Source organism: Genypterus blacodes, unplaced genomic scaffold (genome assembly GCF_046128005.1).
Source record: "Genypterus blacodes isolate CSIRO-AG114 ecotype Tasmania unplaced genomic scaffold, CSIRO-AGI_Gbla_v1 ptg000044l_1, whole genome shotgun sequence".
NCBI classification, from domain to species: Eukaryota; Metazoa; Chordata; class Actinopteri; order Ophidiiformes; family Ophidiidae; genus Genypterus; species Genypterus blacodes.
In genome coordinates, this window is record NW_027466857.1 from 6,459,173 (window position 1) to 6,486,636 (window position 27,464).

Sequence of the window (27,464 nt, forward strand, 5' to 3'; positions counted from 1 at the left end):
CTGCACTTGGCTTCCGGTTTACGGTCTCTTTCTTCTTGCAAGGGAATATCCGCCGACAGCTTTGAGCTTTGCAAACCAAAACGCCTAACTGTGACTTCGGGTTTGTATTTTGTCTTATATTTCCTCGTTTTGACGGAAAACATGTCTGCGAGCAGCGAGTGTCCCGTCAGGGGCTCCTGCCGAGCGCAGCAGCAGCATTAGCGGAGTCAAAATGGCGTGTGCTCGCCCACTCAGCTGCGTTTAATCCATCTGTGATTAACCTGAGAAACTCAACTCAGCGTCCGTGACTGACTGTGGCGTGTACGTGTGTGTGTTTTCCACGTAGATACAGTCGGAGCGCAGCGTAGCGAAATGTCGGACTCAGAAGAGGACAGCCAAGACCGGCAGCTTAAAATTGTAGTGATTGGAGACGGTGCGTGTGGGAAGGTGAGGACACACACACTCACTCACACTCACTCTCTCTCTCTCTCTTTCACACACACACACACACTCTCTCACACACACGTAGCTATTCACTCGCGTGTTTCGCATGCACAACGTAACCTAATATCGACTTTCAAGACTTAAATGTCATCACCCGTGGCGATTTACGGCTGTTTACCCTTTGGCTCGAGCCCTTCCTCGCTTCCCAGTCACCATAGCGACCGATGCTAGTTAGCCACGTTGGCTATTAGCTAAGATTTGATACATTGGTATATAATGACGTCACAGCTGCATTTTGTTGTGACCACAGCGTAGTAAACATCAACTCTACGTTACAGTGCTGAGATTTTGCGTTATGCTGTGATGTTTTTGTGACGTTATTGCTTTATTAAACGGCCAATTCACTTAAATATCAATATCAGTTGCGATGTAGTGTTTTTTTAAAGGGATAGTTCACTCTATTCACCAAAATGCAGCTCATTTGAGTTAAATGTGTACTTTTAATTCAGGCATATTACATTTCAGTGTTTCACTGTAACCTGGTGACGGTTGTTTAATTTCTAGCTTGAGTTGAAGGTTGTTGGTTGCTTCATTGTGGATTTCCTCTTTTCAGAGCCATCATCACCTTTATCCATTTTAACCTGATGATCTGAGTTTATATAAGTGTCATATTCCCCTTCAGAATATTACTGAGTAAATATTGACACACTCCATTTGTCACAGCTATTAAGAGCAACACGGATAGACCTGCACTTATTTTGATAATAATAATAACATTGCAAGCAGTGGAGACCAATGCTACCCAGTTACTGTCACTATTATAAGATACACACTTGTAGCTTCCTCCTTCCTCCCTCACTGTGAGGATTTACTGCTCTCTCTGTAAATCCTTGTCAATCGCCTCTCCGGGTTTTTCGAACGTTGGTTGGACAAAACAAGCTATTTGAAGATGTCAGCCTTGGCTCTGGCAATCTGTCAGTGTTCTTTAACATTTTACCGGCTAAATGATTGATGTGAAATATAATGAACGGAGTAATAGAATTTAAAGAACCGTTAGTTTGAGGGGATGATATGGCTTGAGAAAATAACTAGATAACTGGATTATCTGTATTTCTAGTACAGCAATATTAGCTAAATATAATACGTTTGAGTTATGTAAATCAGAGTAATTGTAGATTTTATTTTACAAAGAAAAGTTTGAATACCCTAGGATTTGGTTGTCTTGTCCATTCGGTGGCTAGATTGAGAGTTACAGATGGCTTTGGTTTTGATTCTGTCTCAGAGATGGCATAAAGGATTGTAATCTGGCACAAATCTTTTGTTCTAAACCAATTAAGGTTAGCAGTCCTGTAATCCATGTTGCCCGGGCGAGTTGAATGTAGCTCTGGCAGTTGTCAGAAGAATTGAAGGTTCTGTGTCCACGCTGCTGTGTTTTCTAGTGAAAACGAAGCCATGGCGTTTACAGTGGTGACAAATTTGTCTGTCCTAGATTTTGTATCCTTTTATCTTGTGTTCTGATGTCGTAACAAAATGAAAAGATGGCCCTTTTTAAATTATTGACTGATTTCAATCAAATGTATGTCTGTGATTGTGGTTACCAAGTCTGACAGTTGATAAAGGAAGACTACAGTTTGCTAGGCCCGGCTCTTGCAGCTGGTGCTTGTTTTCCATCAGTGTACCTCTCTTCTCCTGGCCAAGGACCCCGTATGCGTTTGGCTCCAGAATGAGGCCCCATTTGAGAAAATTATGTCTGGACAGCCCCTCTGAGAAATGTCGCTGTTTTCTCATTGACTGAGCAAAATAACAGCGGGATGAGTGTTGCATGTGGGGACGTTTATGAATGTCAGAACTGTGAACAAATGTGCCTTTACTCGTTGCATTGTCTCTATGCTTACACAACACCCATGGATGCTCTCAAGGACTGCTGTTGATCCCTCAACGCTTTCACAAGCACTGAATTGAAAGACGCGTTCAGCATATTCTTTCAAATGTTCTAAAAGACCACAGATGCAAACAGTCTAACGTTCATTCATTACAGAGACCCTTTTTCCGAGTCACACCAAACAATCATTTGCAGCAAAGCAAGAAGGTTGTCATGACGATTCAGCTATGTTTCTTCTTCACTGCATCTTGAATCCCTAGATGAATGAGTGTTAATGTAAGGCAGGGACTTCAAGTGCTTTTGAGCTACACATCCCCTTTCGTAACTAATCTCTCCTTCCTCTGGGAGAAAGAAAATGAATGTAGCAGTAATGGCGAGACCCAATGAGAAAAATGAATGTTCTCATTCTGGAAAGTTGACATTTTCTTTTGGGGGAGGCGGAGCAGAGAACACACACAACTCAGTTCCCAGTAGATACGCTACATTAATAACCCTCCTCACACTGCTGCCAGGTGTTAGCTCGTCACTGTCTGAATGACTTACCTGCTTGTCTGTTTTGGGCAGAAAACGGGAGCCCTGCACCCCATTTTGAGAAGGCACCACTGACTGACATCTTGAATGCCGTTTTCCCCCTTATTAATGTCAATTTGCTCAGCAAATTGCAATCGGATCAGTTTTTCTTGGACAGCATTTTTGGAGGTATTTTTGCTTGCGGTCAGTTGTCCATTTAGAAGTATGGAGAGGTGTAGGTAGGCTTGTCCACCTGAGCGAGATGTTTTCAAAATATAGAGTCTCACATTTAGCAAGCCTCTTAAGGTGCAGGGCCCAGCCTTACACACTGCTCTGTTTTCCTCCCCACGCTCCAAGTCAGTCTTTCTTTTTTCTGAATAGTTTTTATTCTCTTTCCCATACATTAAAAAGAGCTTTACGCAACAACTATTAATAGTTATTTAATCCCAGCAATGGTGCTTGCAGGCAAATTGTTCGTTTCATCAATGAGAAGAAATGAAATCAGTCCTGAGGGGCAAAAGGCTTCAGTTCTAACACTATACTATACAGATGCGTTACATTTCTCATAGGAGTTGCGTCACGTGGACTTACTGTGGACAGCTTGCCATTTTTTCTCTCTCCTAGTTGTTCCTTTCAGAACTTCCCCCATTTCCCGGCACTGGTATCATTGGTGACCCTGTGCTGTTCTCTGTTGGAGTGTCGGGATTACGCCAGCTTTTACATTCGCTGGTTAGCTCCAATAGTATGGAAAAAAAGGACTACGACGAGGGAGGAGAGCCAAGCTACTGGAATGCCAAGACAAATGGCCGACTAGGCCAACGTGAGCATGTGGAATAAATTTTTGCTGTCCGAGCTTGTTATTCCTGTGTTGTCAGTGATTGTTTGGGCTACTTAAATGGACGATTTTCTCCTTGTTGCGTCAGTCACCTCTAGTAATTTCTAAGTCATTCTCGAGCCAGTGACATGCTCTGCTCATGCTGAGCTTTGAAAAGTCTGTGCGTCGGGGAACTTGAAAAAGAATTAGGTGGAAAAATCTTTCTACTGCTCCTCAAAACAGGTTCATCAAGAGAGACATGAGGCCAAATACAGTATCGGGTTTAAATCTAACATTTAAGAATTGGATAAGGATTAACATTTGGATTTAGAGAATTGGATCAATATAATAAATAATGTATTTTGTGCACATATATACATTTAAACTTATGAGTCATTCTGTTTTATTGTGCATTTTCTTAGTGCCTTTAATGGAAAGAGTAGCACCCAGTTTTATTTGAAAAGGTACTTGTCTAAAGGTGAGAATGTACTTCTGAACACGAGTAGATGCAGATAAGAGTAGAGGCTCAAGTTGAGGCTTAGTGGATTGAAAGTAAGAATTCTCTTCAAATCCTCTAACCCTCTGTGATTGTCAAGTAGCACATTAAAATGCATTTGCTGCCACATGAACACTCAGGGAATCCCATTGCTTCACTTCTCTGCCGTGTTTATGTAAGCACACTGCTCTAAAGATAGCTAATAGACATCCAGCACTTTTTTTTCTTATCCTCATCCATCAAAATGAATTAAACTTGGCATGTCAAGTCTCGGCAGTGAATTCCCATGGATTTCAGGAGAGCCCCTAACATGCTATTTTTTTCTCCTCAAACACGACAGTGACAGTGATGGAGGTTTTATAATTTGTGGCAATTATTGGGTCTGCAGTCTGGAGACATGACACATCGTCCGACACCTGTTTTTGTAATCCGCGTCGATTTTCACTGTCACAACCGTGGCTGGGCAGGGAGACGGCAGCAGAGGCAGACAATTACATCAGCGTACCTTCCAGTCAATCGTGACGTTTTTGAAGGTGCTTAAAAATGGATTTGTAATGTTGAAATTAATGTTCTAGAGAGCACACCTCCACGTTACATTGCTTAAGAATTATGGCTGACTGCTGTTTAGGAAAGGAGTCGCAAGATTAATTAGGAACTTGTATTTTTGTAACTGCTTTGAATAAAAATATTAGGAAATGAAATATTGTGAAAGCTTTGTTTGGCATTTAGTCAGTGTGAATGAAATCAAAGTTTTTCTCTTTGGTGGAAGGCATTGAAGTAGTTCTGCTGACCACTAAAATATGTTTTTTTTTCAGGAAGCACTTATATTTTCCCTGGAGGGAGTTTTGCAGCATCTTGCAATTTGACCATTGCCTTAGTGATTTTGTTTTTATGTTTTGTGTGTATGGGAATGTGTATTCACACCACATATGTGAGTGTGTGTGTGTGAGACTATTAGACCAAAGCCAGACACATAATCAAAGTTAATCCTTTATTCTCACAGCCTTTTCATTTTAAAACACTTAACAGGTTTGAATGACACATTTTTATCCACGCTGATTGCTGTAAAGGTGTTCTGGCGCTCATTCGCTCTCTCTCTCTCCCTTTGTGTGTCTGTTTCAGACATCACTCGCCACCAGGTTTGCACAGGAGGCCTTCGGGAAGCAGTACAAACAAACCATCGGTCTGGATTTCTTTCTGAAGAGAATAAGCCTTCCAGGTGAGACACCTTCATAATCCGTCGGGAGCGCTCACTTGTTCTGAGACGTGCGCATTGCACAAGCAAGTAGCTGCAGATTGTAGACGGGTTGTTGCAAGGAAATATCTTGGATATTCACATGCACAATTATATTCTTGTTTCTCTCACTTATTTCCATTTAGCGCAACTATTTTTCCTTGCATATTTCTGCAGAGACTGGGCTTGTTCTTCAGGTTAATTCAAGCATTGAATGTGTCTTTTTTGGTCGCTCCTCATTGTAGAGGGTCTGCCTCTTGTCAGGTTTATTCACTTTGAAAACTGTTCTCCCCTGAGCAAACAGAAAGAGTTTTTTTAATTCCACTCAGCCAATGGACAGCTTATGTCCAAACAGGCGAGCTGCACTCATAATTCTGTGGGCACAGTACAGAGTAAATACATTAACATTTTATATTCATATCATTGATTCCCAGCTTCAACTGAGCTTTGTCCTGCACCACATAAAACATTCATGTTCTTATTTGTTTATGTTACAACCCACAGATATAAAGCCACGGTCTGTCTCCCCGTTACATCTGTAAAATAAACGTTTATTGACTAATGCTATATTTAGACGAGAGCACTCCATTTTGACTTCCTACTGTATGAAATGGGGATTTTCAGCATTTTAAATGGCATTTCTAAAACTCTGCCAAGGCCTAAGCTCCCAAAAATCTGCAAAGTGCCTCCATTCTTTCATTACTAATAAAACAACATTAAGCACGGGGCAAATTAAGTGCTAAAAGTTAAAAGTAATGCTGATTTGTGAGTTGGCTGAAGTATACTATTTTGACTCAGTTTCAGGTTATGATACTTAGGAGAGCTAAACCCCCAAAAATGTTGTGGTGGAGTCAGCATGAAAAGAGCCAACCATAAGCACATGCTGGACACTTTAATAAGAATTTTCGAAACAAATGCTGTATATCACATAACTTCTCTTTCCAGTAAGTTTCTTCCCTAAAATAATCATCGATATCTTTGTGCGATAAACTAACCTTAGCTTCAACTTTATATATCAATATCGCTGCTGAAATACTGGTGTGGCACCAGAGTTGTTAAATGGCCCATTTTCTGGGGAATTGGGTGTTGATGAGCTGATGAAGAGGAGGGTGGCTCTGCGAGTTGGGTGGTCTCGAAACTTCGTTAGGATCTCCACCCTCCGCCCGTCTATTGGAGAGGTGGGTTGGCTCTGTGGGTCTCTATGGGGCTGTAAGGGTCTTTTGCAGCAGGGGGGAGAGTAGCCTATAGTCGCCGTCGGCCCCTCTCACCATGAAGGCCCAGCTTGTCAAACTTAATGTACATTTTCCAACGCGGGGAGAGGTGAGGCGAGGCCGACTGGCACACAACAGTCTCCTCTGTGTGTGCTTTTTATAACAATACCTCGTCCAGATGTCTCCTCGCTGCCAAACCAGTGAGGTACCGGCGGTTAAGGAGATTGACTAGAGGTGAAATTTACTTCATACTTCACCACTGGAAGCTACTATGACAGCTTCGGCTCCGTCTCACATAGTGATGGAGATTTTGTTATCAATGTGCATTTCTTCCGGTCTTTCAAAGGCGCTTCATAACGGGGCTATCGGGCACACACAAGTGCAGTTTCTCCTTCTCGCGAAGCACGATCAAGAAACTCCTGTGGCTGTTGAGTCAGCGTGGATCTTTTGAAAGATAAATAAAGTGAATGTCTGAGCATGGATGATGGGTGGGGATGGCTCCTCGTAACACCAAGGAGCCGTTATTCATCGCACTCCTCATGTGTAGCTTTACATTGACACTGTATAGTCTAGATGTAGTGACTGTGAACCTCAGCGTTTCCTTCCCGTGCTTTAAAAGGGGACTTATGAAGGGGTTGGGTCGTCCAGCCGTGTCCACATTGTACGCTCAACTCCCCATCGCAGCTCGGGCCCAGCGCAGGGCCCTCATCACACCAACATAAACTCCTCGCTGTCTGGTCCTCCCTCCTCCTCTTTTTCTTCCTCTTCTTCTTTTTTTTTTAAAACCACCCCTTTCATTTTCCAGAGGAAGAAAATATTTATTTGGACTTGGTTTTTGTGCCCGTCTCTCACTCTCTCTCTCTGTCTCTCTCTCTCATTCACCCCTTCTTTCTCTTTCCACAGGCATTGGGGCAAGAGCCTTCTTTTCCTCCTATTTTGTGTTTAATTATTGCCATTTTCCTTAACAGCCCATAATTCTCCCCACTTTTCCTAACTTGGCAGGGTTTGGCACAATGCAAACAGCACTTCTTAGGCTAATAAGAGCAGAGGTACTGTGAATGTTTAAATTAGAGGGTAAGCAAGCATACCTATTCATCTCCCTCAATCCCTGGACTGGGTATTGTTGGACGTGAGGCGTCTGTGACTTGCCAGGCAAGAAGGCTTAGCATGAAAGATGAATCGCTGATTTATTGTTTCTATTATTTAAATGAACAGTGATGATTTATGGTAATCCTTTGCCCAAAATGCACTTTTGAGCTGAGTCGTCATTTTCCCAGTTAAAACAACCGGCAAAATATTTAAAAAGTACAAAACATCCAGAATTAACTCAGACAAGTTGTTGTATGATCACCTTTCTTGACCATTTTGCAAGTTTTGATCATTGATCACATAACAATTATTGTTTAGGATAAGATTATGGAATATTATCTATGAAACATTAATACACCATTTTCAAACTGATTTTAAAATGCTTTTCTATCTTTGATTGATTTCTTTCTCTTTTTCCACTTTAGGCAATATGAATGTGACCCTGCAGGTGTGGGACATTGGAGGCCAAACGCTAGGAGGGAAAATGCTGGATAAATATATATATGGAGCTCAAGTACGGTAACACACATACACACGCACTCACACACACACACACACACACTCGCTCGCTCACTCCTCTGCCGCTGCTTTGTCTCCAACATGAATGAAACTGCCAAACTGTCTTCGACTCCTTCAGTCTCAGGAAGGATAGGAAATTCGTTAGTGTACAAACCAGCTGGTGTAGGTTGTCACAATGGTTAAAAAAAAAAAACTCGCCATAGGAAGAATTAGTTTCAATTCCCAAATAGGTCTGTATTGGTGACTGTGGTCGGCCTTATTATTACAGCCTCGGCAGCTCCATCCAGAGTCTGCCACTCCCTCCCTCTGGGGCCGTAGCATAATAAACTGTCACCCGAATAGACAGCGAATACGGCTCGGGTCAAACGGAGCTTTAAAAATCACATCTAATTCTGTTTATCTCTACTTTTGTGTTTTTGTTACCTTTTCCTTTTCTGCTTTGGACTTGATAATTTTCCGAAAGTCAATACTGTAAAATAACAAACATATAAAAAACATTACATTTAGACACATGCTTTTGCTCAACACTCATTTAATACAATTCAATTTATTTTTTTAATAATTAATTTTTTAATAATTAAATTTAGAGAAAATATTAAATTAATACATAATTTATTTAATTTGTTCTAAGGTTAAATTTCCTTTTATTTATTTGATATGAATCTGATCTTGGCTCATACAGGAAGGAGACTCAGATAAAACTAGGCCACTAAAAGATCTGTTTGCTCTCATCTCATGTAATTCTTTTATTATTGTCTAATGGAAAACTTAAAAAGGTCTTCATTTAAATGACAGCATAGGAAACAGGAACTAGTGTGAGTGTGTGCCAGCTTGCACATGTGTTCTCTCAAGGCTTATGCAAAGGCATCTGTGTTGCTATAGACGATGATCTGTCACCTCCAGTATCTCTCTTGATTGAGAAGCAGTAGTTAATCAGAGTTTAAGTCTCCACGTCTCTGTATTGGATGTGAGCCACAGACGAGCACACGATGTTTGTAGGAACGGTTGCCATACCAATTATGTTGGCAAAGGATCACTGATTGTTTGTCTATTACAAATAGACGGCCATCTTTTTGAAGTTATACTTGATGTAAGGTTTGCTGCTTATTCAGCAAATGAAAGAAAATGTTGAACTACTTCCATGTGTACATGTTAGACGTGTGTAACATAAGCTTTGTCTTCAGCACTTCCTTGACCATTTCATTACACCAATAACACGACATTGTTCATCACTGCCACATTGTGACACTTTGCACAGGGAGTTTCCCTTCTGTGCTGTACGTTTTCACACCTATCGTTCAGCACCGAGCAGCCTGTGATTAATCATGGCCTTTCCGAGAGACGAGGAGTAATTGTCAGAGTCGCAAGCTGTCGTCACCAAGCTTGGATGTTGTGACAGTCCATGTCTGCGCAACACAAAGCAAGAGACACCCGTTTAGCAGAGACACAGTCTCGCTGCATCAAACAGCAAAAGCTGAAGTCTCTGACCATGGCTCACATTCATTTGCAGTGCTTTTAAATTAGCCCAGACTAGTTTGTGATTATTTGCCGTGAATTATGCCAATAGCTCATGTATCTAATGATTACTTGTTGATTTAATTTGATTGATTAACATTGGGGAAAAGGATATGTGTCTCATCGGAAATCTTCCATTCATTAGCTTTGATGCCAACTGAGCCGATCTCACCACTATTCTGCACTGATTTCTGAAATGGATTTATAAAACGGGAACTGTTTATGTCCAACTACTGTTTACGTTTACTTTACTCCTCCATGTGAAACTGCACATTAGGACGCAGATTTCAATAGTGCTGAATTTATCTCAGTAAGAGTGAGTGTGTCCCCCTCTATCTGTCCCCTGCCCACTCTAAGAAGAGGAGCAGTGCCACCTACTGTTCCCTTACACACTCAATATTGCTCATGTTTTTGATTATGAGGCAGAACTCTTGCATGGAAAATAATCCGGAATTAGGCTTGAATAATGGCTGAATCGACATTGTTGCTGCATCTGTTTGCCAATACAGGGTGTTCTCCTGGTGTATGACATCACAAACTACCAAAGCTTTGAAGATTTGGAGGACTGGCTCAGCATGGTGAAGAAGGCCAACGAGGAGTCTGAAGTCCAACCTGTTGTCTCGCTGCTGGGGAACAAAAGTGAGTGTTACACACGTGCATGTACACACAAACACACACACGCTATTACGTTATGTCCTGACAGTAATTAGCAGCAACAGGGTGCAGTATATTAGAGACACACTTTGAAAACAATTAGAAATCTGTGGATCTGATTGTGTGGATTGTATTTGTGTTATCTTTGTCTTGTAGTGTCTCTTAGTAGTCTGACAGCTGGACCACAAAGAATCTCTCACACTTCCTAGTTTAATTTTGCAAGACAATAGTTTGGTTGGCTTTATTTTCAATTCTACAAAAAAGTTCCGAATTTAATTCTAAAAGGAAATAGTTCTGAAGGTGATGTGAGGTAGGTAAACACAATATCACAGTAGACGGTGTTTCTTTTTTTGTTATACTCCGATGCATATTTCATGTCTCGTGTGTGTGTCTGTGTTTATGTGTGGAGGAGTGAGTGTTTGATGGTAGCACACGTGTTTGCTGAGATGAGTACAAGATACCCGATCAGTGTGATAAGACAGATAAGAAAGTGAAGTTTGGTAGGGATGGGAATGCTGATGTTTGTGCACTCTGGGGAGTGACTGACGGTGATTTAAGATCCCCGGGCCAACAGACCTGGGGCACCTCTTATCTGTTGCCCCCCCCGCTCCCTCTCAGCCAGTACCCGTCTGCCTCTTCTGCCCCCTGCCCCAAGCTTTTGCTCTTGTCCCTTCTTGCTGGTTAAGGAGAAGAGACGAATTCGATGTTAACCAGACGGGCTCGGCCATCTCCCCCCCCTTCCCCTCCCTTCCCTCCCTCCCCCCTGCTATCTGCTGCACCTATCCACCCATCTCCAAAATAAAGAGTAATAATGATGACTCTTTTTAAACATCCCCCTGACAGATGTGGAGTCATGGCTGCGGCCGTGTTATTATAAAGTGAGGCGTCGGTCGGTGTGTGTGTGTGTGTGTGTATGTGTGTGTGTGTAATGATGACTGTCCACCTTCACAGGCAATGATAAACGGTCAACAGAGTGGTGCCTGCACACAGGAAGCTCTTGCTAATGTTACTCAATGGGGACCATAGGTCACGATTTAATTCGCATGTCTCGAGCAGATTCTCTTGTCTTTGCATCCGCCGCATCTCCTAATGCCCCGGCTTTAACGATGGGCGCCGCTGTATTTAGGCTAGGTTTTGGTTGTGTGGGTGAGTGTGTGTACTGTTAATATGTAAGTAGTGTACATCCCGCTGTCAGGCTCCTCACCAGCACGCTCGCAGACGTTCCCCTAATGGCTGCGTGGCTGAGAACGGCCCGTGCATGTTTTTTCTGCTCCTACTGGCCGAAAAAAGAAAAACAAAGTCCCACACAGATTGCCCCACCAGGAGCAATCAATTACCTTGTAAGACTTCATGAATCCCTGAACCCTCCCATGGACTCCTTCTTTTCAGGGAGCTTGCAGAGAGTTAATCCAGCTATGGCTGGAATCATCCACACAGACATTTCTGTTTTTGTTCTTCGTCTCCACCCTGTCTCAGTTTTTCGGTCCGAGGACATGTAACTCTTTTTTAGTCGTGTTTCGTTTTCTTTTTTTACAACATGGGTACTTTGCCCACATTAACAATGAGCTGTACATTCAGATACATAGCATTCTTCTGGGAGTAGTGTTGAGATTGCTTTCAAATGGTTCCCACGATATTTGGACTGAGTCGGGCAACATGTTTGTGACAACCTAAAATAGCAATACAGACATAACAAGGAGCTTAGGAAAACACTTTAGATTTATGTCTCTGTTCGGACTTGTCTTAGCGGAGGTTCTTGCATTTCAACACACAATTTTTTCTCGAAACATTGTTAATAGTTAGGATCTTTGTCGATGCATCTTCTGTGGCTCTCCCCTTGTGTACACACAGATTAATTAAGGCAGCCGTCCGTTCTCACTGTCCCGTGCACAGCAGTAGCTACCTGTCACACAAGGTGCCAGCATATACAGCTGAAGGTTCTCTCCCGTACTGAACATGTCGCAGTACTTAAAAATCTTTCACATTTTGCATAGCAACTGCAAATCAGCAGGGTAAACATGGATGAGGCTACAATCAAATGCGGCTCTATTTGGCTTATTTATGTACCACTCTTACCGGATATAGGTTTGAGCTAAAATTCCCAGAATTACCCCATGCTTGCCATCTAATTTAATTTAACCTCTGTCTTCATTCCCCACCGGTAATAGAGCCTATATGGAGCAGACGGGTTCATTAATGACGCTGTCCCCTCCTCTTCTTCCCCTTACCTTACTACTCCGCTTATGCCATGTCACCGGTAGGGAACAACCTCTCCTTTCTTCGGCGTAGCGTGGCCAGCTGGGGTTAAGTGCGCTTGTTAAGCACCAGTATGCTGCACCCGTTTGCCCTCCACATGCTGCCCACTGCCTCGTGTTAAATAATGGCACCACTTGTAACAATCCAGGGAGGAAGCCAATGAAATGTTTTATTGAGGGTGTACATGCGCGCACACAATTGCTCGCACAAGCGTTTGCACCCGCACATGCACAGGCACTCAAATGTGCAGAGACACATGCAGCAAGGCACACTGGTGGAGTTCCTTGGAACACATGTGGGCAATGGAAGAATGCTAAGCTCTTGCTCTGTCTAAACATACTATAACTGTTTATTACAGTGCAGTCCAGTGTAACGCCGTATGTTACACGGGATCCTCTCTCGAGAAATGTTGGCTTGCGGCAAGGTCGTGTCTTCCTCCAGTCCAGTGCTTTGTTTTTCTGTAGGCAAATAAGAGCTGTGTGTGTGTTTTCAAAGGGCTGTATAGGATTCATTCTGTTGCGTCTCCCTTTGCCATCAGCTGCTTTTTAGATCAGAGAACTCAGCGATATAAGAAAATAAGGCATTACACATCGCACGCAATTGTTAAATGCGATGGTTGTCATTTTAAAATTGCCTTCATGACTTACTGAAGTGACTACCTGCAATGAGTGCATATATTTCTTGGAAGACATTAAGATTGTGCGCCCTTACTTCATTCTGCCGTTTATCAATCCAATTTGTTTTTATTAAGACAGGATCGCAGGACCCCGGCTCACTCCCTACCCATCACCCTTCTCATTGCTAGCACTCTCTCCCTCAGGAACTCCAGAGCATCCATCACGGGCTCGTACAGCCCTTATTTGGGTGACTTAAATGGGTTCAGTTCTCTTAACCTCTCCTCATCACTCATGGCTTTTTGCACAGAGGTTCTAACACTGTTCACTGCCGATCCACTCAGGCCTGCCATGGGAAACGTTGCCTTCTGCAGGGAGATAAGGTCCCCGCATAATAAGAATTTGCACACGCAGTCTGTCTCTCATACCTTTTCTTTGACTCCATTTGGTTTCCCTCTTTGTTCTCTATGTCTCTATCTTGCTCCATCTCTCAAACACACTTGCACATTCATTTTCATCCCTGTGCAAACACTGGCCTTACTCTTTCACTCACACACTCAGGCCTTCTTTTAACGCTTATCTCTCACATGTGTAGACCAACACTTCTGCCCGTAGCTGCCTTTACTTACAGTAATGTCTTTTCATTGGCTCTGTATCCCTGTTGTGTTAAACAACATGCGTGTGTTTGCCTTCTGCACGCTACAGCAGATCTCTCTGCATACCTTTACCCTTCACACTTCTCTCTCCCCAGTCTTCTATCCAGCCATGAAAAAGTTGAAACGAAACATGTAGCTCCCCTTACTCTAATTCTCTTGAAGCATGTCCTTGCCACCAACATTGTTGGTCTTGAGTTGTTTGCCCTCTTGGCAAGGCCTAGGCTGGAGTTGAAGTCTCCCCCACCCCCACCAGCACCCCCATCACCTCCTTGACCCTGTAAAGCTGCCACAGTTCCTGTCTGTTCAGTGTAGGCCTGCACATTTCTTAATAGAGAGATGCTCAGAAATCCAGGAGCGCAGAGGAGCTCAATGTGCTTCTGTTTTTGGTTTAGCTCAAAAATGTTTTTCCTGGCTCAACCCACTCGTACTTAGGTCCTCTTACAACAAACTAAAAGGTCCTAATTGCCCCCAAGGGAAAGGTTTAGCCACAATAGACATGTGGTGGGACAAAAGCCCAGTACTCTTACCCCGGCACCCCCACCCCTCCCCTGATAGAAGGGATGAACACGTCAGCAGTGTCTGTGCACGGTGGGGAGCATGACCACAGGTTCGACATTGTAAAATATTATATATATATACATATATATATAGATACATACACAGTATATAGATGTAGTAAGGCAGGGTACGGCTGGGTAAAGATCTGGAATGTTTAGAGTTTACAGCAAATCCAGTGTTTCCTGTTTCTTTTCCAATTTTATTGAAGGTAAGGGGTCAGGATAGACGTGTGTATCAAATTGTTTCAGTAACCACATTGGCTGTTGTGGGCTGTCTTACTGTAAGTCTGGAAAAGATGGGGAAGTGGAGATTCAGGTTACAACAAGGACATAGACAGATGAATGAAGAATAACAGCTGTATTACACTGTGGTCAATCGCCTACCAGCCACCACTACAGAACATTTGTATAATTTTAAAATACCTCCGAGTGCTTGTTTTAGCCTACTCAGTTGGCTAATAGGTGGCTGTTCCTGTCGAGGTAACGCAATCCACTCTGTTCCTCCCGTTTGGAATAAAGGAAATGCTGAGATTTTAATTGTAACAGCTCTTTGACCCAGCTCTGGTCCTTAAACTCATCTCTCTGGACTCTCATGCCTGTCGAAACATGGAAAGTCCTCATTCATTTTAGCCATCCATAAAGCAAATATTGTTGCACATGCAGGAGATGATCAGTCTTCGCATGCCTTCTTGTGTGGTACGTCACGGGCCATTTAAGTTGCACAGCACAGCTTAGCCACCTGACCTGAGCGCAGCCTGGAACCCTCATCATGTTCAGCCTCTACTTTATTTCTTCACTGCTCCACAACATTGATATAGAGGAATTCCTGGAAGGGGCCGTGCAGTCGCAGGGTTTTTGTAAATAACCTATTGATCTGGATTCACGGGTATACGCTGTAATTGTATGTGACAGAGTAGAAGAGCCAGCTTTCTGTTCTTCGTTTTGCAGACTGTGCTGTTTTGGTGTGAAATATGACATAAATGTATGTGCACGCTAATGTTGCTTGAACTTTTAATTTGGACGATGTTTGTTCGGGCAGCACTCACTTTCCATGTCACAGTTCAGAAGGCTTAAACTTGAATTTGTGGGCTTGTGCATGCATCATAGTTCGCTGTGAGACTTTATAATTGTGAAATGACTTCAACTGATGCAATGTGTAAAATTATGAAGGGTCCCCTATGCGCCATATAATTACTAAAGCTCATAGTTACGTCGCTGCCTTACAGTGGCGTGTATTACTACTTCCCCATAAAAGTCCACTTAGTTTAACAGCGACAGGAGAGCTTGGAGGACATGGCCAGTGAAACCCTGGGCAGCGTCTTGTGCGGTCAGCTCAGAACTGGGCCTTTTGTTCACTTTTCATGAGTCCTAAGAGCCTGTTAATCCAGCCAGCAAGGCCCGCGGCTCCCCATGTTTTACTGTAGAACTGACGGCGCGGCACTCCAGCTCTCTCCCTGCCTCTATGGCTACTGCTGGTCACTCACTGTTTTACATCCCTCTTACCAGGGAGGAAGGTGAGATGTTTTACTAGCCGCTGTAGAGTATCTGATTATGTTGTGAAGTGTGAATGCACGGGTGTTTTCCTGTGTGTACGAGTGTGTCTGCACACCGTTTCATGAGGAACGATCAAATGACAAGATGAGCTGTGATCAATGAGCTGTCGACAGAACACTTCTGACCTAGTGGAAAGCCGGTCCCCGATGGTCCCGGCCCGTTTCAGGCCACCGGGGCAGGGGCGCCGGAGCACAAAGAGCGCTCTGTCTCTGTCAGGATTCCCCCGAGAACTCCTGCACGGGGCCCGCTCACCTCCACAACACCAGGCTGCTAACAGCACTTCATCTGTTTGTACTCACTCTATCCTCCTTTGATGCAAAAAAAAAAAAAAAGAAGAAGAAATCATGTAATATCATTGACTGAAGCCATAATTGCATAATAATAAGGTTGATTATTTAAATATTTTCACAAATTCAAAAATTCACTATTTTAATAGGTCCACTTTTATAATATCCTGTTATTAATGGCAATTTTTGATTTGCTAATGATTGATGAGGTATAAAGAGCTAATGATGGAATTATGCTTTCCATAATTATATATGGCTATTATGGCCATGGTTAATATTTTAGTATTATGTTTTCCAATATTTCAGGGTTGTGTTATTTTCGCATTAAATTTCGAAGTTCCAGTCCTTGTAAAATAAATCATTTCTGTAAACGATACCTACACTGTGGAGCTCTAATAAAACGTGCAGTACTCTTGCATGACCAGTCACTTCTGAAAGCCTTGATAGTGTCCACTGAGTCAGACAACTTTTTCTGTCACACTTCTGATAACTCTTTTTCAAATAAATTGTTCCTACTTTAATAAGTGGGATACAGGGATAAGCTTATCATCCTGCATGACTCATTCAAGATTCCAAGTATAAAGGCCTTGTTGTTTTGTAATACCCAGCTTTTATGAGGTCTTAAAGTGATGTAAAACAGTTGGAACTGATCATTTAAGTGTTTCACATGAATTCCAGGAGACATTTCTTTTTTTTTTATTGGCCGCTTGTGCTGAGAAAGTTAAATCAATGTCTAATTGAATCAAACATCACACTTAAAATGATTCATTACAGTTTCACTGGCTTTGAAAGGTTGTAAATGCTTTCCTGTATCTCGCACTTAAAATTTAAAGATAAATTAAACGTCACTTGCAATAAACATGATGTATTCTGCATCAGGTTTTTGGAGGGTGTGATAGATTTAGAACAGTTTTTAGTAAACAACTCATTTGCTGAATGTCTGAAAAGTTGAATTAACTTGAATTAACTATGTTTAAATGAGTTTTTTGTAAAACAACATAAGAAATACACTGAGAAATCTGGCTTGAGGGCTGCATAGTCAGACAGTCTTTGTTCGGGTGTGACTTAGGTTTATTAGTGACAGCTTAAAGGGCCCTTCCATTAAATGACATTTTCAAATGCTGTGTTTTATATCAGAGGTAAAATATGCTTTTAGCTTGGTCTCTTGGTGAATACTTAATGCATGTCTGGTTTATTCTTCTCCCTAATCTGCAGTGTCGCACCCAATTTGAAGCTCGTATATAATAAATGAAAAAAGTGGAAAGAAAACGTTACTGTGCTTTGACGGTAACCAGGATGCTCCGAAACATGCGGGCAGTTATTTTCAGTAGGGGAACTGATGATAGCTTTCTTATGGAATTTGAATGTTATAATCGAGGGGGCTGTGTAGTGAATAGTTTGTCCAGACATGAACGCATTTAGTTAGATGTTAAAAATGGAGTCTTGGTTGATTTGGGCTCATTTGGCTCTTTAGATTCCCTTCATTGAGGTGAATGGGAGGGAAATTGTCTTAAGCAGATCTCAAAGTCATAGTGTGAGGTAATGTTGGAGGTGATAGGTTCTCCCTTGGGGTTCATTAGGCACAACCCTGTAACTCTCACTTAACGGGATACGACCCCTTAGAGCCCCAAGTCTCTGACAACACTCGCATACCCTACACCACTACCACACACACAGACACACACACATACCGCCCTCAGCCCCCATACTCCCCGCTGCACCCACTGCTGTTTAGTTTAAAAATGAGTCGATTGGTAATTAGCTGTGTTATGTCAGCATATTCTCTTGTTGGTGCTTAGTAGATAAATTGTTCCAATTGGTCCCCAACAGCCAACACAGTACAACGGTAGCCCACAAAGGATCACACAGCGTCTAAGATGTGAGGCTAGTTAGCTAATGTTGAGCATAAAGTTTGTTTAACTGCAGAAATACTGCAAAATATTGAAGTATAAAGGGAGAATTCACCTTGGATTTCTCTTTCATTCTTAGATATTGATATTAGACTTGTTGTTGCCTTTCCTTGCTAATCGATGTTCTCATGGCTTGCTTTGTCTACTTCTGTGTAACGACCTATTTGGACAGTAAATGTTTCTCAGAGGTAAATCATATTTAAATTGGCTCCCTTGTGGAAGAGCTTGTGCATTTGGGCGGCTATTAGAATCCCAGCGCCTTTGTGAGTTCTATCCTCCTCTGACCAAACACGGTGCATTTATTGGAGCGTTCTGTCTCTAACCATAATTTAAGACCTGTGCAGCAGTTTAAGGAGTGATTTTAATTGATAGAACAGAGATACAGAATTTGATGTCAATTTAATGATTTGTGTTGATTTCTTACTGTGGCATTTAGTAGAAGCTTTTTGGAAAAAACGGTAGTATCTCAGCTCGGTTGTGGGAGAAAAACAGACATTGTTGACTTGGACAACAATAAGATCACTGAGTACTATCTGTAAATGAAGCAATTTCCTCATGTCCCCATATCACCTCCTGAGTAGTCCTTTAGTTAGTTGTGTTAGTGGTTCCTTTTATTTCCCATACACCTCCCTCCTCATAATCAAAACTAAACTTATATCTCTGCCTCTTCTATAGTGAATGTCTCCCTAAATAATGAATGTAGTGCAAACACGAGCAGTTGGAGTTGTATCTGGTCTTCAGGCATGTTGACACAGCAGAGATGTAAAAGCTCTGTAAAAGTGAAAACTCAACACACAGATTACTTCCAACTCCCTTACTAGTGTTACATTTTCAGTGACATAAAAATAACTCTTCAAATCTGTCTGGATCCCGGATAATTGGGCCTGCCAGTGAGAGGATTCTTTCCGTGAGGGAGCTAGGCTGACGTCCCGCTAACTCGCGGCGAGAAACATCTGTATTTCCTTCTCATTCGTTCCCATTTATGTAATAGGTCAGCACCATAACAAACCGGTTAGTTATGGTAAAAGCCCCAATTTATCCGACAGATATTAATCTCTAACTGTTGTCTTGTAACTCACCGCAATGACAGGCAGACCTTTTAAATAAACACTGACGGTGACCGGAGCGAGGGAGGGCTATCGGTCTTGACGAGTGATGATCCTTTCCACTATCTCTATGCGCTCAGAGGCCTAAACAGTTTATTTCGTGTTTGCAGTCACTTCCTAAGGGTTGTTAAGCTGATGTACAGTTTGACAGAAATGGAGGGAAACCAGATCATCGGGGGGAAGATTGTTTCAACCTGATAAGTAGAAATGGGTACATTAGGGAGAAAAATGGAGCAAAACACTAAAACTGTGGGATTAGCCTTATATTCAATTTGCACAGACGGATGCCACATGCTGCACAATTCTGCCGTCTGAGAATGTCGGCCGAGCTATTATTGGGCGTCTAAAGAGAGATAAGTCGTCGTTCACAAATCGTATCAAGAAATTGTACGGAATTTAAACACCAGTGTGTTTAATAACTCTCTAATCTGACACTTGTTAAGGCAATTATCTCTCGGACTGCGCTTCAGTCTTTGGACTTCTTCTGTTGTGCTTTGTATTTCACCTGCTCCCTTTTGTATTTATAATCCCCACCATGCAAATGTCAACAAGCGCTAATCAGTTTTGCATGCATGTTTGTTTCACCTGTTCAAAGAAACTTCACTCTCATCATGGGGTTTTACAGTAACCCACTGCTCTCCCTCTCCTCCTGAGCCACCATGTTAATGTTGGCTAATCTGACCGTGACACATGATTGATAACCTTTCCCAAGTGTGCAGGATCCAACGGATTAGCAATGTTTACTTCTAGTAGCGTGCCGGGTACCTCCGCTCTTAATGACTGGAATTAATAACCTGCTGACGCCTATGAGACAGCTATGTTTATGTATGGGCAGAGACATGACAGTCTGCTCTGGACACTGAGTAGACGTAAAAGTGTCTGCCCTTGACCAGAAAGGTTTGTGTTTATATGTCACTTATGATGACGGTAATATTCATTTTAGTCAAAAATGACTCTCACCAAATGTATTTTTTTCCACCGTGGCTTGGCCTTTAACATTTTTGGGTCATATGACTTAGTGAGATATTAATAATACTAGATTAGGTCAGTGTTTACATTTCTCCCTGGCTATGTATCTGTCTCCTTTCTCTGCTTCTAGCTTTATCCTCCCTCACTCACACGTATACACGCACACACCAAGGGGCATGAGAACGGGGTAAATCCTTGACAACTTCAATGAAACCTCACACAATGAGTAAAACTCGGGGGGACGAGAGAAATGCAACACCGTACAGTAGCCTGACCTCCTCCAGCTAACCATAGACATGTACCGGGCGTGGCTGCCTTTTCACACAAAGCGAGAAATAAAGAGGAAAGCTATTGCTTTCAGCAGCAAGACCCCCAGGTGACCTTCTCCTGCGACCCCAGCATGACCCCGTACTTAGGAAGGAGAGAAGCAAAGCCTGGTATCACTGCACAGGAGTCGAATGCACAGGGACACGACGACAAAAGCTAAAAAGGAAGGCGCTGTCATTGTACACTTGCGGTAAATCAACATGAAGGTGACAGACCCAGTTCTTGGGTCCCTGTGCCCACCATAAAGGCCGGGACACTAATATGTCAAACTGTTTTCGCCATCCATGCAGAGATTGCGAGCGTAGCCTGAAGTCTTCGGTCATCCATGTATTGTGTCTTAACTATGTCTCCACAGCTGGGCCGGTTTGTCTGTTTCAGGTCAAATAGAGGTGCATGGCTCCGGGGTGCAACTGTACTAGGCTTTGGCTTACACTGTGGAATGTGTCACATTAAGCTTGAACACCAGCTGGGAAAGGAAGCTCGGGGTTTCCACTCTCAAACACCCTGTGATGAGTCCGCCATGAGATGAAATATCAACGGACAATAAAATTTGATTTGAAAGCAGCATAACAATTGAGTTATGCTTTGTTTGTACATGCCTCCGTGTGCTACAGCCTCGTACACTAGGCAGATCCCTCATCTTAACTCGAGTGTAAACTGTTATCTTTTCTGTTTAGGTCTGCACATGTGACGGTTAACCTTGTGAGAGGTGGCGTATACCCACCTTATGAATCCTGTCCTATCTGCACGTTTTCTGACACGTCACACTGCGTTTCATCCACAGTTGACCTGGAGCACATGAGGACAGTGAAAGCTGACAAACACCAGCGCTTCTGCCAAGAGAACGGCCTCATCAGTCAGTTTGTATCGGCCAAGACCGGGGACTCGGTTAGTAACAGTTTACTCAATCTCCAGTATTAAAGCAATGTAGCAAAGTGAAAGTTGATTGTTTAAAAGCCACAGACTGACTGACTTTCATATGAATTTTCTTGCTTTGATCTATTTTCCATGTCCACTTTTCTCTCACGTCTGTCTCCAGGTTTACCTTTGTTTCCAGAGACTTGCTGCTGAAATCCTTGGCGTGAAGCTCAATAAAGCTGAGATAGAACAGTCCCAGGTGAGCCATAAGACTAAAAAGGTCTCTCTCAAATTTCAGCTGAATTACTCTGCAGCTGCCTCGTCACACACCACAACTTAAAGGACCGATGGGTTCCTAACTGGGATTTTAAATGTGCATTACTGCAATTAGAAGTCTGGTTCCAAGCACTTTGGCAGAAAACCAGCCAATGCTAAGAGATCCTTTTGCACTTAATTTGAGAATCGACTGGTTAAATAATGGAAGGTTTCTTTCTCTCAGCTCAATGTGTAATACTATGCCTGAACTCTAGGGAGGTCACGGGGAGTGTGTTGGCCAGGTTAGCGGGGGTCATCACACACTGTAAAGGACCTTTGCTGCATAAACATCAGTTTGTTAAGTCGGCCTCCTGATGGTCTACCTGCCACTGACACTGCCCATCTGTAAATAGACCCACATTGACCACATTAATGCGTGAAGTCAGAGGTTAAAGGTAGGCAGTTGTAGAGGTGAGAAGGTTAGAGTTGGCTGTCTAATTTATTTGGTTTATCTCTGACCATCCTGGGCTGAAACGGGGTCCAGGCTTGCCAACCAGACCAAAGTACCCAGTGATGGCAGCTGTAGGATTTACAGGGTCACCTCCCCCAGAAGCATTAATCCTGGGTCTGATATGACCAGTTGGAGCCACACTGGCTGGGTAGTGGTTGATGAGCTTGGGGGCTACAAGGAGGTCAGGACCCCCAGAGAAGGGAGAGCATGTAGGGGAAGGATTGGCCAAATTCTCAGGCCTGTCTCCCCTTGCAAATGCCATTGCTGTTGACAAACTAAAAGTGACCATCCGCTAATGAAGCCATCCATCTACTTTGCACTTCTTCATCTCCCTTGATAGCTGTGTCAAAAAGGCAAAGTGCCTTAATCCAGGCAAATCAAGTAGGACAAGTGGCCTGATCCCGTCTGCTCATCAAGGAGAGAACTTGAGACCGAGACCTTAGTGTGTTTCAACAATAACTTGTATGTACAGCTCCTGCAAAGGTTCCGTGGAAGTAACAGTGTAATTATCACAATAAGGTGATGTCTGCAATTTGGCGTCCCTAGTGTTTTTTTTTTTCAGAGAGCCACTTTTAGCCTGGACTTGTTCAGGCAAGCAGAGTTAATTTCCTGCTTGCAACACCAGGAAGAGCACCACTTTTAACTATAATTGCGCTAACGTATAAGAATATACTTGCACTTGATATTTGTTTGATTTTTTTTTTTAAATTTTGTACACACACGCCCCATGTGGGGTTTCATCAGCTGCCAGTGTTTCATTGTCCTGACTGTGTGAGAGAATATTTTTCTGTCTCAGCCTTATCAGGATATTTGCGTTGGATGTCGTTCTTCAACAAACAGAAAGCTTGACAGTTTATGGAAAACAGTGAATCCAAGAAAGTGATTGATGTTGTGAACAGGATAGATATGAACATTGATTTATATACTGTGTTAAAACTTAGTATGCAGAGGAAAGCATAATTCATGAAACAGTGCCAACACTGGCCTATTTGTGAAGCTGAGCTTTTTCACATGTACATTTTTTTTATCACAATTGCGTACCAAAGTGTAACATTTTACTTCATCTTATTTCTCATTTTTAGAAAACGTTTCATGTCATTATACAATATGTCCACTAAGTATGGTGGTCTGGATTGTTGAATGTGATTCAGAATGCTTTAGGATCATCTCGAAAAACTAAAACAGAAATCAAAAATATAGAAATACAGTAGACTGAAATGTACGATTATGGCAACGATGCAACCATGAAGTTTGGCACTAACGTAATATCAACCTAACATAAATGCAACAGATGTAGCCAACTGTGGTAGATTCTTATCTGTAGATCAAATAGCTACACAGCAACACCCAACACACAATTTAATCATTTATGCCAAATCTGAGCAGAGTAAGTCCAGGTCCCTGTATGTGTTTGGATAATGTTTGAGATGTGAGGGAATGACTCCGAGTTTGTTTCATGGAGGTAAAGCCGAGGCTTTGAGCAGGTCATGGCTCTGGGTCTCGCCGGGTTTCTAGCAAAGCCTCGTTATCGGCTGTCAGGTTTAGAGAGCCGAACATGAGGGTCGCAACCCCTAACAATATTATATCTGCCTGGGAGCCCTTTCCGTCATGGTCATCTGTCTGCTAGATCAGATAGCGATGCCAATGATCACTCACTGACTCCGACACCAGGCTTCGGCAGCTCGTTTATCAGGCAACCATCGGGCTCTGGGATTCAGCCAAGTGGTCTGGTCTTCACCGCTCGTGCAGCCCAGAGACCACCAGTCATTTATACTCACAATAACGTGTATGTAAATATGAAGGCAAATTCATATTTCATCTGAATTTCAGCATTTCTAAATTTGAATGGCTGTACCAAAGCAAAGTTTCAATGGAGCCACAAGATAAAACTCTAACTACAAAAATGCCTCAGCGGTGTCGGGTTTCCCATACTATAGCCGTAGGCATTGCGTTTGAAAAATGGTATGCTGCAGGAGTCAGTGGACCAAATACTGATGAGCTTATATTAGCAAATTGAAATTAGATCACTTTACTAATGATGAATTCTCTGTTATACATTTGAGCCATTGTACAATAAATAATGTTTTTCCACCATTTTGATGATCAAGGCTGTATAGCAGGCACAAATTTAGTGTAACATTGTCTTTGGCTCCATCATATCATCACTTATTTCTGTTCAGTGGTGGGAGATTGTTGTAGAAGTGTTGTTCGGGTCGGTTTGCGCTCAGAAATTTAGAGTCTTGCTTCAATTTTTCATCACACTGCTTGCTTGGCTTTGCAGCTGATGTCCTTACAGTTTTGAAAAACAATGTTGAATATTAGATTATAAGATCTTAATGTGATTTCTCGTCTAATCTTCATTATTTTGAAGCGTGTCATTCCATCCTTTTGTTATCTTGTGTCTTGTGCCATGCAGTCTGCTCACCCGTTTCTATAACTCACCTTCCTGGCCTCTGTCTCCACTCTCCTCTCTGTTATCTCCCTCTCTCATATCTGAATCTTTGTCTGTTTTTTTCTTTTCCTGCATCTTACCACTGGTCTGATGTATTCAATCCCGGTCAGAGGATCGTGAAGGCAGAGTTGGTGAACTACCCACAAGATGAAGGCCCAATTAAACAAGATAACTCAATGCAGAGCAAAATATGTTCTATTCAGTAGTTGGAAGTATGTCCAGTTACACAGATGACATATTTTCAAGTAGAATCTCAAAAACAGTGGTTTTGTTTGTATAGTCGCTATGGTAGATTGTGTTGTCATGGCAGCGGTAGCATTTATTGTGTGTAGATTAGCAATAGAATGAGAAGAGAGATGACTAAAAGAACTTAATCACGCTGTTTGTTTTATTATTAGGTTAAAAAATTATATTTTACCTTCTTAGGAATTCAAACTATTTCAAAGTGTGTGTGTGTGTGTGTGTGTGTTATTTTTATTTTTTTAGATGGATGTAGTGAAGGAAACTTGATGGTAACAGGCGTGACTTCAGTTTGACCTTCATCTGGCTCATGATTGGCTAAGGGCAGAAGTGCACAAACATTTTGACATGAGGGCGAGTGGCTGCCACATTGCCTCATGTCGAATATTTAGTGCGTCATTTCCATTAGCATACTCATTTATTGCACAGGAATGACGTAATCCCAAGTATGGAATATTATCACATTCTTTAGAACTCTCTAGAATATTCAGATAACACAGCGGGCAGTTAATTTGAGCCAAAGCCTGGCAGAGCATTTTTGGAACCTTTTTAGTTAAGAGTATTTTAACATTTAACACCATGGTGACTGGGCCTTTTGTTCATTGCAGCCCCTTTTTAATTCTGTGTGTTTTGTCTGTTTGCATGTTTTCAGCGAGTGGTGAAAGCAGACATTGTGAACTACAGTCAGGACCCTGTGGCCAGGACAGTCAACCCCCCTCGCAGCTCCATGTGTGCGGTGCAGTGACCCTCTCCAACACACATACACAAACACACGCGTACACACACACACAGATGTCAATTAAACTGTCAGTATTTTTTTTCTTCATTTTCGGGTCGACACCAGTTGAAATATTACAGATTGAAAAGACCTTAACGTGTTTTCCGTATTTCTATGTCAGTTGTATGGGTGTGATGAAGAACAGACCGCGCGGTTTCGAGGCCTTGGCTTGTAGTTGGAGTATTTAGCAGGAGGAGGTTTAAAAAGAAAACCTCACCCTTTTCACGTTTACATACAGCGTTCCTTAATTTTCTATTATTACTTTACAATAAATAGAATAGTCTCTTTAAGAGGTCATTTGATTGTATGGAGATGTAACTTGGTTTTGAAGGAGAAAGAGTAACTATGGTATTCGCAAATACAGAATATATATTCACATCTATATCAATATATTGTCCTCTGCCTTTGCTGTTACTGATGCACTGCTCAGTAGATTTCTTCACGTTTCTTTGTCCTTTACAACAGCAAGTTGTGATCGTGTGGTGCATAAAAACCACAGAAGCGAGACTGAATTAGGTCTCATAGAATTCTCTCTGTGGGTCTGCTTCTAAGTGGAGCAGAAGGTAAATGAAGGTACTGTAAGAGTCTGAAGTAAATTCACCTTCTCTATTTGCCAATTATGAGGGTTGTATTAGCAATGCTGTGAGGTAAACGTGACATACATATATTCTAGCCTTCAACTTCAAGAATGTAACACAGATTTATATGCTTTATTCTTGTGGTTATATCAACACTATCTACCAATCTCAAATAGTATCGACTTCCCCCAGATAACTAACGATTACACTCGTAAAAGTGAACACGATTTCGATGTGCATCTCCACACTATGTGATATTGTGGAGTAAGATATTTGAATATGACTCAGGAAGAACCCGAGTGTCCAGTTAAGCAGCAGTCATGTACAACGGTTTATTAGAGGTCTCATAGCCTTATGTTACTGTCCGTTATAGAACAGAAGTTTGCATCGCAGAATGGCTATGACTCATAAAAAATTAAAGGGGATCTTCACGTTTTGCCACATTTTAATAGCCTATTTTACAGCATGTGTATTGATATAGAGAGCTGACGTATTGTAACATATACAACTTTTGTCAAAATAGATTGTTTGGACCACTGGGGGGAAAAGGTTTATACCACAGACTTGATGATGGTTTATTGACAGGTTAGGATTCTGCTTATGTTCCACTTATATATCTGCCATATGTGTAAAATACTCTGTCTTGTACACTAAAAGCATTTATTTGAAAGGTCCATCATTGAGATGCTGAAAAAAATCCTTTCATAGGAAAAAGACCAAATATTACACAAAATACACGTTACAAAAAGTAGGAATGTAAAGTAAAAAGTGCATGTTTAGTTTGATGTAATGGCCCAGATCTGTGTTTGTAAATAAAAATGCTATATGGAAAACAAAAATGATTTGCATCTGTTGACATTTGTTTGTGATCTGATATCAAACAATAACCGAGATTATACTTTTTAACAAATTAGCGAGCACATTTAGTTCCAGTCGTATAGTTTTACCAAAATATGAGCTCTTTCAATGCACGCAGCCCTTCTCATTACTCAACCTTTGTTAGCCGCAGTGCAGTCTTGACATTTGGAGTATACCGTGCTTGGGCCTTGGTTTCATCCCCATTTTTCACAACACGAGCCGATGGCAACAGGCCCTCGAGGTGCTTGGATGAGTGGCAGATGATGGGAACTGGACTATAACTGATGAGGGCATTAGAGATTAAGGATCCATGTGTTGAAATTTAAGCATAAGGACTGAAACTTGACCACC

The 27,464-nt window shown here is 42.1% G+C and overlaps 1 protein-coding gene across 1 annotated transcript; it reads left to right on the forward strand.

The window, feature by feature from the left end:
* rab28 (RAB28, member RAS oncogene family) lies at positions 1-26,954 on the forward strand. Its single transcript, XM_076149278.1, has 8 exons — positions 1-100; positions 326-426; positions 5,248-5,344; positions 8,085-8,173; positions 10,203-10,332; positions 21,368-21,471; positions 21,623-21,700; positions 25,552-26,954. Exons 2-8 carry the CDS (start codon positions 352-354, stop codon positions 25,642-25,644), a joined length of 666 nt encoding a protein of 221 aa, XP_076005393.1. The 5' UTR covers positions 1-100; positions 326-351; the 3' UTR covers positions 25,645-26,954.
* Positions 26,955-27,464: the final 510 nt, after the last annotated feature.

Coding starts and splice junctions, on each gene's coding strand:
- rab28 (XM_076149278.1), top strand. CDS start 352: ATGTCGGACTCAGAAGAGGACAGCCAAGACCGGCAGCTTAAAATTGTA. Junction 8,174..10,202: donor AATATATATATGGAGCTCAA/GTACGGTAACAC, acceptor TTGCCAATACAG/GGTGTTCTCCTGGTGTATGA. Junction 10,333..21,367: donor CTCGCTGCTGGGGAACAAAA/GTGAGTGTTACA, acceptor TTTCATCCACAG/TTGACCTGGAGCACATGAGG.